This window comes from Salvelinus alpinus, chromosome 37 (assembly GCF_045679555.1).
Source record: "Salvelinus alpinus chromosome 37, SLU_Salpinus.1, whole genome shotgun sequence".
NCBI lineage: Eukaryota > Metazoa > Chordata > Actinopteri > Salmoniformes > Salmonidae > Salvelinus > Salvelinus alpinus.
Window position 1 is genome coordinate 8,100,481 of NC_092122.1, and position 12,810 is coordinate 8,113,290.

Consider the following 12,810-nt stretch of genomic DNA (forward strand, 5'->3'; position numbering starts at 1 on the left):
ACACTGGTATGCACGTGGCATGGTAGGTGTGTGCAGTATGTGAACACATGGGGTGTGTGTGTGTGTGTGTGTGTGTGTGTGTGTGTGTGTGTGTGTGTGTGTGTGTGTGTGTGTGTGTGTGTGTGTGTGTGTGTGTGTGTGTGTGTGTGTGTGTGTGTGTGTGTGTGTGTGTGTGTGTGTGTGTGTGTGTGTGTGTGTGTGTGTGTGTGTGTGTGAGAGATGAGGACTGAGCTCAGTCCTATGTGAGCCTTACAGTACAGCTAATTCCTGACTCTGGTTCCAACTCACTGACTGTCTGCATTTCTCTCACTCGCTAAGGCTCTCTTTCTCTCTATACCTATTTTTCTCTCTCTACAGCTCTTTCTCGCTACACCTCTCTCTCTCTCTCTACAGCCCTCTATCTTTCTATCTCTCTCTTTCCATCTCTTTCTGTCTCTCTTTCTCTCTTTGAATCCCAAGTCCCAAGTCCCCAGTTATCCTTTTCAGGTCAAACTAAACTAAATATACTCACATGTCACCAAATAATTGATTAAAACACACTATTATTCATTGTCTGTCACCTCAAATGTGTATCTTGACCTGTGTGCACTTACGTTATAAACTTTAATTCATAGGCTAGGTTGTAGCAACCTCATGATAGGTATAGGGAAAATGTGAGTATCATGTAGTAGGCTAAACCTATCGCTGTTACATTGAACTAGGTGAATGGAATATGAATGACAGTCATCCAATATGCTGTAATATAAATAAGGTAATGCTCATGAAAAAAAGTTGTCCTCCTTCATCTTAAACGGCACTGACTGCCACTGCAAGTGAGTTAGGGGAGAGAGAGAGAGAGAGAGAGAGAGAGAGAGAGAGAGAGAGAGAGAGAGAGAGAGAGAGAGAGAGAGAGAGAGAGAGAGAGAGGGAGAGGGAGAGAGAGAGAGAGAGAGAGAGAGAGAGAGAGAGAGAGAGAGAGAGAGAGAGAGAGAGAGAGAGAGAGAGAGAGAGAGAGAGAGAGAGAGAGAGAGAGAGAGAGAGAGAGAGAGAGAGAGAGAGAGAGAGATTCTGTCCAGTCCTCTTCCCCAATGAAACATTTTTGCATCTCCAGGGAGTTCCAAGGGACTGAAAGCTCCAAAGTCTCGTAATTATTGCAGAACTCAAGATTTCTCTGCACAAATGCCTCTTCTATATCTGAGAACACATACACGGTCACACACATAGAGTTTTTTTTAGCACCATCATAGAAGACACTCTCTGGCGCAGAGCGGGCCGTTGTCTGGAGAATACTTCAATAAGATGAGAGTGCATTACCCTGCTCTCGCTCTCCAGCCTCGTCTCAGAGCAAAACGTATTATATTTTACAAAAATACGTACCACTCCATTTAGTATGATATGTTACTTTACAATAGGTTACATTATTTTACCCATTTAGTATGATCTATTACATTTGACTGTTTTAGTATGATATGTTACGTTCGGTATGGTTATATAAGACAATAGAATACTTAAGGAAAAAAATTAAAAAGGGTGGTTGGTTGCACATGGCGTCTACTGTTACCAACCCAAAGGTTGCATGTTTGAATCTCATCACTGACAACTTAATTAGCACCTTTCCAACTACTTACTACTTTTTAGCTACTATGCAACTACTTAGCATGTTAGCTAACAGTTCTCCTAACCCTAACCTTAACCCCTAACCTGTTGTAGCATATCATGCTAAAGCAGTCTAATGTAGCATATCATAATAAAGCAGGCGAACGTAATATATCACAAAACAGGTGAAAGCAAACTGGTGCAATCAAGATGTAGGACACTATACGTCCTACAATTCGTAATATATTGTGTGACTGCTGTTACATCTGTAGGCCAATGCAATTTAACCTAGCGTAAAGTAACGTATCATACTAAATGGAGTGGCACGGATTAGGCAAAAATATCATACGTTTTGCTCTGAGACCATGTTGCTCTCTCTCTCTCCGTAAGACAGTATCATGTGAAAACACAAGTACTCTACTCCTCTAACCTCTTTCTCTATTTATTTCTCTCTCTCTCTCTAACTGGCCTCACCAATTATCATCCTTTTACTACGCACTATTCAGAATTAAAATATCTACTACATGGAGGAGAAAGAGAGCGAGACTAAGAGATGAGAGACTGTCTCTCACTCACTGTGCTATCTATCTCCCCTTAGACAGAAGGGTTGAGAAAGAGAAAACTCCCTTGAGAAGCCTGTACATCCTCACTAGGCCAATGCAATCTATTTGTGAATCTGCGGGCCTGGTGAAAGGACATCTGCTCCTTTCTGCATCGATTAGTTTGCCTGGTCAGATAAAACTGGATGATGACGTAACAGTGAGGACAAATGGATAATGTGGTATCATGTAGCAGGTATCAGGGAGGGTCATACATAATGTAGCATTAACCAACAGGTGGAGTGTCAGGAAGGAGTGGATGGAGGGCCACACAGACAAGATGCAGAGCGGAGGAGCAGGAAGAAGAGAGAGAGAGAGAGAGAGAGAGAGAGAGAGAGAGAGAGAGAGCCGAGGAGGTCCATACAGACAAGATACAGCACAGAGGAACAAAGAGAGGAGAGGAGAGAAGAGGAGAGGATAGGATAGGATAGGATAGGATAGGATAGGATAGGAGAGAGGAGAGGAGAGTAGAGGATAGGATAGGAGAGAGGAGAGTAGAGGATAGGATAGGAGAGAGGAGAGTATAGGATAGGAGAGAGGAGAGTAGAGGATAGGATAGGAGAGAGGAGCGCAGATGAGAAGCTTCTGCTAAAGATGTTCCCTCCAGTCCTGACTAGTCCAAGTGATTAATGGCATTCTCTTTCTCTCTTTCTCTCTCTCTCTCTTCTCTTTTTTAGCATAGTGGACACTGCCTCTGAGAGTAGTTGGAGTGAGCTATGGTGGTTTGGTGTGCAAGGCTGCCATCTAGAGGTGCAGTAATTGTAAGAACACCATTGTTATTCAGGACCATCTCTCTCTCCAAAATATCCTCCCAGAATTTTAGATGTATCGCTTTGGATGGAGCTGGAACATCCATCTCCTACTTTACCCACCCATCCACACACACACACGCACACACGCACACCCTCCCCCATGCATCCTTAACAGAAGAAATACTCCCCCCTCCACTCTCGCTCTGAAAAATGAATGAATACACTTCCCACATTGCTTTTCCCCCCAAAAAAACGTTTCTATTTCCTCTCTCTACTTTATGATGTGTTTCCAGACTGAGTCCCTAAGTAGGAAGTAGCTCCCAAAGTTCCTGTGGGGTTCTGGGAATCATCTCTGTGTAACATGGACAGTAACTTCATTTCCTGGACGTGGGTCGTAGTGTTTTCTTATAGATACGAGAGACAGAGCAGAATCCATTTGAATTGTGTTAGAAGTGCTCCATAAACAGTGGCCTTCTTCCTCATGACCACATGGAGGTGCTATAAAACCCCACCTCGGTCAGGTCATAACTGCAGAGCCTATCACTGGATAGAGGGTGCATCTCAATAGTCTGATGTGATTTCCTCCCCTCGCTCTCCTCGTGTCTCCCCTTCGCCGCTTCTTCTTATGCATTGAATGAGACATAATAGACGACAGCAGCATGGCAATGTTTACCTATCAGGTGTTTGCCCCCAACAGAACAGATCTTCCATATGGGTGCAGAGGAATGAGAGGAGACGAGGAGAGGAGGAGAGGAAGCCAATTCAGACTATTGATACGCAGCCAGAGTTCACCAAAAGGCCACACTCTATTCCGTAGATAGATAGTGTTATCAAGTCAGCTAATTGCATATCGTAAACACATGAGCCAAAACGCTATTATGATCAATGAACACATTGATCTTTTCTGGGCTGTTCTAGTAGCCCCAGTCTCATTATGAGGTATCATTCATTTGGACTAATTTTGCAATTAAATGCAAGGACAACTCAGAAAATGGAATATCATTCCGGGGATGTTTATGAGTTTGGCAAAGAGGTTCAGCTGGCCTGCTCTGGTTGCTAAATCTCTTTCTGATGTAGCCAACTTTGTGGCATGTCAACAACAAAGAATTTGTCCAGAGCAGAAACAGAATGCTAACCTTTATAGCTCAGCTACACTCTTGAGTGTTAATTCAATTATACATTTATAATCTCGACATTGAATGACAACAGTCAGCTGTCACGGTAAAGGAGTTTATGGCAGTGTGTGAGTTGCACAGTAAACCTGCTCCTCCTTCTATTGAGCCTAATGATCCACTGAATTGGCCTACAGATCCTATCTGTCTTTACCTGGGGACACAGTTATGACAGCTGATAGGAGTTACATGACAGAGAGGTAGAGAGACTAGGAAGGAAGATAGACAGACAGAAATCGACCTACAGCGAGAGAACAGGCTGGACAGAAAGAGACACAGAGAGACAGACAGTCAGACAAAAGGAGGTATACAGATATAAAGGGAGGAAGAGAGAGCGATAGAGCGAGAGAGAGAGAGAGAGAGAGAGAGAGAGAGAGAGAGAGAGAGAGAGAGAGAGAGAGAGAGAGAGAGAGAGAGAGAGAGACAAAGAGAGAGAGAGAGACAAAGAGAGAGAGAGAGACAGAGTGACACAGACAGAAGGAGGTATACAGATACAAAGGGAGGAAGAGAGAGACTGAGAAGAAAAGAGCGATAGAACAAGACAGCGAGAGAGTGAGAGAGAGAGCGAGAGACACAGAGAGACACAGAGAGAAGCAAGTCTGAATTCTAGACTACAGACAACCAGTGAGGGGACCAGGAGGTGTAACAAGGAGACAGTTGTACCCCGTCAACAGAGCTCTGATTAGCAGGCTGGGTCACCCTCTACGGAGGAGACTGGAAGTCAGTGGAGGGGAACCAGATAGGCCAGTGGTGCCGGTTATGTCAGGGCACCATGGAGGCTCACAGAGACAGACTCCAGAGTGTGTGTCCCCGAAGGTGTTGTCTCACTCCATCGAGCGGATCCTGAGGAAAGCACCGTGTCTGGATGGGGAGGAGAGGGGGGGCGGAGGAGAGGAGGAGAGAGGGAGCATGGCGGGAGAGACGGGGTCTGTGTGTGTGAAGACCACCGCTGAGCAACAGCCTAAAGTCAACAGATGCCCAGGTGTGTTTAGTCAGTGGTTCCAAAGGCTCATTTTGTTGGAGCACGCTGTGGATTTGATGAACTGTATGATGTGGTTTTGATCAAAGTATCTGTTAAATGATCGTATTAGTAGCAGTAGAAAACTTTAATATCCAAAATACAAGGGTCAAATTCAATTCAATGAAGCACGATAAATAGATAAGGACATTATATATTCAATAATGTAGATTGCGTTTCTTGTGCTACAGCCTTCTTAACTGTAGAGGTTAACTCAGAGGCTGGACACAGAGTCAGTACTGTACATGTGATTGTAACAGTATTGAATGAGGCTTTATATTTTATTTGAGGAAGGTTTAAGTTTGTTCTGGCTAAGTGTTTCTATCTTCTCCGGTGTACTAAAGTTCAGGTAGTGCAGATCCAAGGCAGAGGTTGTTTCATGGTTTTGTGCTATTTTCTACCCTTTTGATGGTGGTGCTTTGATGTTGATTTTCAAAAATGTCTGTTAGTGATTCATAAACGCTCAACGCTCCGTCTTTTATAAGAGCGGCTTAGGGAATTGGATGACTTCAAATTCTATTCTGGAGGGGAAAAAAATAAAAAACGACTATAAACAAAACAATTATGATCAGAAATACACTTGAGACATGGTAATGACAATTATTGTGTAGCTATGGGTTGTTTTAAAAATTTCTGAAGGACAAACATTTTCTGCAAATATGTTACCCCCTGTGCATTTAGTGCACAAATAATAACTTATTTCCTGTCATAACAGTTTCTGTAACTGTCCAGGTCTACCTGTAGTTGGATAGTTACCTGTACATAGACTTAAAGTGACATATTTAGCTAAACGGCCAAACACATTTACAGAGTTTGCTAGATATCTGCTTTCCATTTCGAAAGCAATAAAGTGTGTGTGTTGTTTGGAGTAGTGTCGCAGAGCGGCAGTCGGCGGGTACGAACCACATTCACCTCGGTCCAACTAGAGGTGCTAGAGAGGTTCTTCCAGGAGAGCCAATACCCTGACATACATTCCAGAGAACTACTGGCCTCCCAAACACAGCTGTCAGAGGCACGAGTACAGGTAGGTACACTACTGTGTGTGTGTGTGTGTGTGTGTGTGTGTGTGTGTGTGTGTGTGTGTGTGTGTGTGTGTGTGTGTGTGTGTGTGTGTGTGTGTGTGTGTGTGTGTGTGTGTGTGTGTGTGTGTGTGTGTGTGTGTGTGTGTGTGTGTGTGTGTGTGTGTGTGTGTGTGTGTGTGTGCGTCCGTGGTTGGTTTCCTGATGGTCCTCTAGCATATCTGCTGTGTGTTGTCATCCTGACCCAGATATGGTTCCAGAACCGCCGGGCCAAGTGGAGGAAGACTGGCGCTTTGGGAGAGAGCAGAGGATTGGACGAACTCTCAGACACCGACCAACAGTCTGAGAGGATGGTGCCGCTTCCTCTGCTGATTGGATCCCTCCAAACCAGGCCACACCCACTACGGCACAGGCTCTTCCTCTCCAGGCCCCCCTACCATCCCATTGGTGTTTACCAGCACTTCCTGCCCAAGCTCCACCCAGCCCTGGTACCCTACTCTGAGCCCTACCTGCTTCCCCACCCAGCCCAGTGCTTGTTGACAACAATGACACACACCACACCTGGACACACACTCAGCTGACAGACGCACACACCGGACGTCTTGTATGTCCCTGTACATATGTGTTTTCTGTACGTAAAACAATTCTGTTTTCATTAATTTCATACAAAGTATCGTAAATAACGGTCTTCAGTCTGAGCATGAATAGCTGAATCAGGTGTGTTATTGTAGGGCTGGAATGAAACACCCAGTAGCTCTCCAGGACCAGAGTGGGAGAGTTGGAGACCCATGTCCCAGACTGATCCTGGGTTCTCTGGGATTCTGAGAAACACTCTGACTCAGTCATCATCATCAGTCTTACGTCACTTCCAGAGGGCAGGCCAGGCGGTGTGTGTAGAGTCAACCATATAGTTCCTTGAGTCTGAGAAGTCCTCTCAAAGGTTAAAGTAGTTTATGTGATATGATTAATAGGACAATGTTCTGGAGTCTTTAAACAATGAATATTTATGAGTGATGATTGCCAAGGAAACCATTATATATTATCATTATGTGTTTATAGTAGAAACTCAATAAATTACATGAAACCTACACATACAGTGCCAGGGTTTGAGAGAGAGAGAGAGAGAGAGAGAGAGAGAGAGAGAGAGAGAGAGAGAGAGAGAGAGAGAGAGAGAGAGAGAGAGAGAGAGAGAGAGAGAGAGAGAGAGAGAGAGAGAGAGAGAGAGAGAGAGAGAGAGAGAGAGAGAGAGAGAGAGAGAGAGAGAGAGAGAGAGAGAGAGAGAGAGAGAGAGAGAGAGAGAGAGAGAGAGAGAGAGAGAGAGAGAGAGAGAGAGAGAGAGAGAGAGAGAGAGAGAGAGAGAGAGAGAGAGAGAGAGAGAGAGAGAGAGAGAGAGAGAGAGAGAGAGCAGACAGACAGACAGACAGACAGACAGACAGACAGACAGACAGACAGACAGACAGACAGACAGACAGACAGACAGACAGACAGACAGACAGACAGACAGACAGACAGACAGACAGACAGACAGACAGACAGACAGACAGACAGACAGACAGACAGACAGACAGACAGACAGACAAAGAAAGAAAGAGGGTTATTTCAGAAGATACAGGGCCTATAAAAGGGATAGTATGTTGAGATTTCAGATTATCACTCAATTGTTTTATTGCACTTTAAATATATGGTACATTAATGGTACTATCTTATCTTAATTCACCTGGGGTGAATCTGAGGGCAGGGCAGGTGTACCGTCATCATCTGAGACACACACACACACACACACACACACACACACACACACACACACACACACACACACACACACACACACACACACACACACACACACACACACACACACACACACACACACACACACACACACACACACACACACACAACCAGGTGTAGAGTCATCACAAATGTGTAAGATGGTTAAATGTTTCAGTGTTGCAGATAGAAATATAGTAGATCAATAGCTCTCAATAGATCTCTTAAATTCAATCTCTGAGGATTACGATTTTAACTGCAAAGTTCTGGAAATGTCATCCCATCTGAACACATGATCAACTAAATGTTTCTCAACTCCAGTCCTAGAGAAACAACTGGTCAATGGCTTGATGATTAGTTGAGTCATTGAATCGGGTGTGTCAGAGTCAATGAATGGGCTGGAGTAAACGTGCAGCCCTGTGCTGTGAGACCTCAGGTCTGGTGTTGAGGAACCCTGATCAGAACATTTCAGTGAGGTGATTTGTTCCATCCTTGTAGCTGTGATCTATTTACGACGGAGCTCTTGCCTTGCCTCAACAACACTTCTTCCCTCGGCTGAACTTCTGACCCCATCTTATCTGTGTTTTTATGCGATTAGAATTTGGGTGAACCCTGTATTATAACAGTCTTATCAGATGAGCTAAGATGTGTCCCCATCCACAGGCTGATATTAGAACACACACACACACACACCAGTTTGGCCAAAGGCTGGCAGATTTCTGGGGGTGTTATAAAATTGTCCAATAATTTGTTTGGTGTTTTTTCCGAAATGCCTGAAGTGCTGATCTTTAACCAACGTCCAAAGATCAAAGTCATGCATTTCAAATAGAGGAACATTTCATTTTCGTTTCACAGTTCTGTATAACTGGTTTATTATGGCGTGACCAGTGAGCGGTACACTGTATACATATATATTGATTTATGTTTTAAATAAGAGGTGCTTGTTGCTATATCACTTAATTCCAAATGTATATCAGGAAACAATAAAAGTATCTAATAGATTGAAGTAGGCTACTGAAAGCTGATCAACATTAGAACGATGGATAATTCTAACTCATTTTTGAAAATAAATTGGACTTTGTTTCAGATATTTTGATGAGCTTGGCATGTATGTCCTCTTGTGGTTCAATAAGGCTATCACAGCTCTGACACCTTATTGCTGTGTTCCTGGTTTGAACAGGTGATGGTGCTGTAGGACTTAGGCGACTGTCGAGATGCTATCTCCACTTCTGCGTCCTCTCCTGGCTCGAACATGATATTGTTTCCTGTCATCTTTCTCACTATGATTTGTATTAGCGGTCTATCTGGAGCATATAAATAAACATCGTAGGGTCATGCAGTTGACACGTCGGGATCTAGGCTAAAATATACCAGGGGTCCCAATAAGGACCATATACAGTGCCTTCGGAAAGTATTCAGACCACTTGACTTTTTAATTAAATAATTTCCCCCCTCATCAATCTACACACAATACCCCATAATGACAAAGCAAAAATAAGTCAATAAATTTTTTAAATACTAAAAAAATATATATATTACATTTACATAAGGTTTCAGACCCTTTACTCTATACTTTGTTGAAGCACCTTTGGCAGTGATTACTACAGCTTGGAGTCACACCTGTATTTGGGGAGTTCCTCAAATTATTCTCTGTAGGTCCTCTAAAGCTCTGTCAGGTTGGATGGGGAGCATTGCTGCACAGCTATTTTCAGGTCTCTCCAGAGATGTTCGATCGGGTTCAAGTCCAGGCTCTGGCTGGGCCACTCAAGGACATTCAGAGACTTGTCCCGAAGCCACTCCTGCGTTGTCTTGGCTGTGTGCTTAGGGGCGTTGTCCTGTTGGAAGGTGAATCTTCGTCCCAATCTGAGGTCCTGAGCGCTCTGCAACAGACTTTCATCAAGGATCTCTCTGTACTTTTCTCTGTTCATCTTTCCCTTGATCCTGACTAGTCTCCCAGTCCCTGTCGCTAAAAAACATCCCCACACCATGATGCTGCCACAACCATGCTTCACCGTAGGAATGTTGCCAGGTTTCCTCCAGACGTGATGCTTGGCATTCATGCCAAAGAGTTTAATCTTGGTTTCATCAGACCAGAGAATCTTGTTTCTCATGGTCTGAGAGTCGTTAGGTCCCGTTTGGCAAACTCCAAGCACGCAGTCATGTACCTTTTACTGAGGAGTGGCTTCCGTCTGGCCACTCTACCATAAAGGCCTGATTGGTGGAGTGCTGCAGCGATGGTTGTCCTTCTGGAAGGTTCTCCCATCTCCACAGAGGAACTCTAGAGCTCTGTCAGAGTGACCATCGGGTTCTTGGTCACCTCCCTGACCAAGAACCTTCTCCCCCGATTGCTCAGTTTGGCTGGGTGGTCAGCTCTAAGAAGAGTCTTGGTGGTTCCAGACTTCTTCCATTTAAGAATGATGGCCACTGTGTTCTTGGGAACCTTCAATGCTGCAGAAATCTTTTGGTACACTTGCCCAGAGCTGTGCCTCGACAGAATCCTGTCTTGGAGCTCTACAGACAATTACTTTGACCTCATGCCTTGGTTTTTGCTTTGAGATGCACTGTCAACAGAGGGACCTTAAATTGACAGGTGTGTGCCTTTCCAAATCATGTCCAATCAATTGAATTTACCACAGGTGGACTCCAATCAAGTTGTAGAAACATCTCAAGGATGATCAATGGAAACAGAATGCACCTGTGCTCAATTAAGAGTCTCAGGGTCTGAATACTTATGTAAATACGTTTTTCTTTCTTTATATATATATATATATATATATATATATATATACATTTGCAAAAATGTCTTAAAACCTGTAACTTAACAAAATGAGGAAAAAGTAATGGGGTCTGAATACTTTCCGAAGACACCGTATAGGGAAGTCGAAAGTTTACATACACATTAGCCAAATACATTTCAACTCAGTTTTTCACAATTCCTGACATTTAATCCAAGTAAAAATTCCCTGTCAGTGAGGTCAGTTAGGATCACCACTTTATTTTAAGAATGTGAAATGTCAGAATAATAGTAGAGAGAATTATTTATTTCAGCTTTTATTTCTTTCATCACATTCCCAGTGGGTTTACACATACACTCAATTAGCATTTGGTAGCATTGCCTTTAAATTGATAAACTTGGGTCAAACGTACAGGTAGCGGGTAGCCTTCCACAAGATTCCCACAATACGTTGGGTGAATTTTGGCCCATTCCTTCTGACAGAGCTGGTGTAACTGAGTCAGGTTTGTAGGTCACCTTGCTCGCACACGCTTTTTCAGTTCTGCCCACAACTTTTCTATGGGATTTAGGTCAGGGCTTTGTGATGGCCACTCCAATAGCTTGACTCTGTTGTCCTTAAGCCATTTTGCCCCAACTTTGGAAGTATGCTTGGGGTCATTGTCCATTTGGAAGACCCATTTGCGACCAAGCTTTAAGTTCCTGACAGATGTCTTGAGATGTTGCTTCAATATATCCACATAATTTTCCTCCCTCATGATGCCATCTATTTTGTGAAATGCACCAGTCCCTCCTGCAGCAAAGCACCCCCACAACATGATGCTGCCACCCCCGTGCTTCACAGTTGGGATGGTGTTCTTTGGCTTGCAAGCCCTTTACCCTCCAAACATAACGATGGTCATTATGGCCAAACAATTCTATTTTTGTTTCATCAGACCAGAGGACATTTCTCCAAAAGTACGATCTTTGTCCCCATGTGCAGTTGTAAACCGTAGTCTGGCTTTTATATGGCGGTTTTGGAGCAGTGGCTTCTTCCTTGCTGAGCGGCCTTTCAGGTTAGGGCGATATAGGACTCGTTTTACTGTGGATATAGATACTTTTGTACCTGTTTCCACCAGCATCTTCACAAGGTCCTTTGCTGTTGTTCTGGGATTGATTTGCACTTTTCGCACCAAAGTACGTTCATCTCTAGGAGACAGAACGGGTCTCCTTCCTGAACGGTATGACGGCTGCGTGGTCCCTTGTTGTTTATTATTTAATTTAGCCCAAACAACTACTGTATTTATTTATTTATTTATTTTGCTCCTTTGCACCCCATTATTTCTATCTCTACTTTGCACATTCTTCCACTGCAAATCAACCATTCCAGTGTTTTACTTGCTATATTGTATTTACTTTGCCACCATGGCCTTTTTTTTTGCCTTCACCTCCCTTATCTCACCTCACTTGCTCACATTGTATATAGACTTATTTTTCTACTGTATTATTGACTGTATGTTTGTTTTACTCCATTCGTAACTCTGTGTTGTTGTATGTGTCGAACTGCTTTGCTTTATCTTGGCCAGGTCGTAATTGTAAATGAGAACTTGGTCTCAACTTGCCTAGCTGGTTAAATAAAGGTGAAATAAAAATAAATAAATAAAAATACTTGCGTACTATTGTTTGTACAGATGAACGTGGTACCTTCAGGCGTTTGGAAATTGCTTCCAAGGATGAACCAGACCTGTGGAGGTCTACAATTTTCTTTCTGAGGTCTTGGCTGATTTCTCTTGATTTTCCCATAATGTCAAGCAAAGAAGCACTGAGTTTGAAGGAAGGCCTCCACAGGTACACCTCCAATTGACTCAAATGATATCAATTTGCCTATCGGAAGCTTCTAAAGCCATGACATTATTTTCTGGAATTTTCCAAGCTGTTTAAAGGCACAGTCAACTTAGTGTACGTAAACTTCTGACCCACTGGAATTGTGATACAGTGAATTATAAGTGAAATAATCTGTCTGTAAATAATTGTTGGAAACATTACTTGTGTCATGCACAAAGTAGATGTCCTAACCGACTTGGCAAAACTATAGTTTCTTAACAAGAAATTTGTGAAGTGGTTGAAAAACGAGTTTTAATGACTCCAACCTAAGTGTATGTAAACTTCCGACTTCAACTGTATATATAGGGATC

The 12,810-nt window shown here is 43.3% G+C and overlaps 1 protein-coding gene across 1 annotated transcript; it reads left to right on the top strand.

The window, feature by feature from the left end:
* Positions 1 to 4,302: 4,302 nt before the first annotated feature.
* On the top strand, positions 4,303 to 7,232 carry LOC139565891 (intestine-specific homeobox-like). Its single transcript, XM_071386519.1, has 3 exons — positions 4,303 to 5,080; positions 5,989 to 6,140; positions 6,384 to 7,232. Exons 1-3 carry the CDS (start codon positions 4,858 to 4,860, stop codon positions 6,714 to 6,716), a joined length of 708 nt encoding a protein of 235 aa, XP_071242620.1. The 5' UTR covers positions 4,303 to 4,857; the 3' UTR covers positions 6,717 to 7,232.
* The last annotated feature ends 5,578 nt before the right edge of the window (positions 7,233 to 12,810 follow it).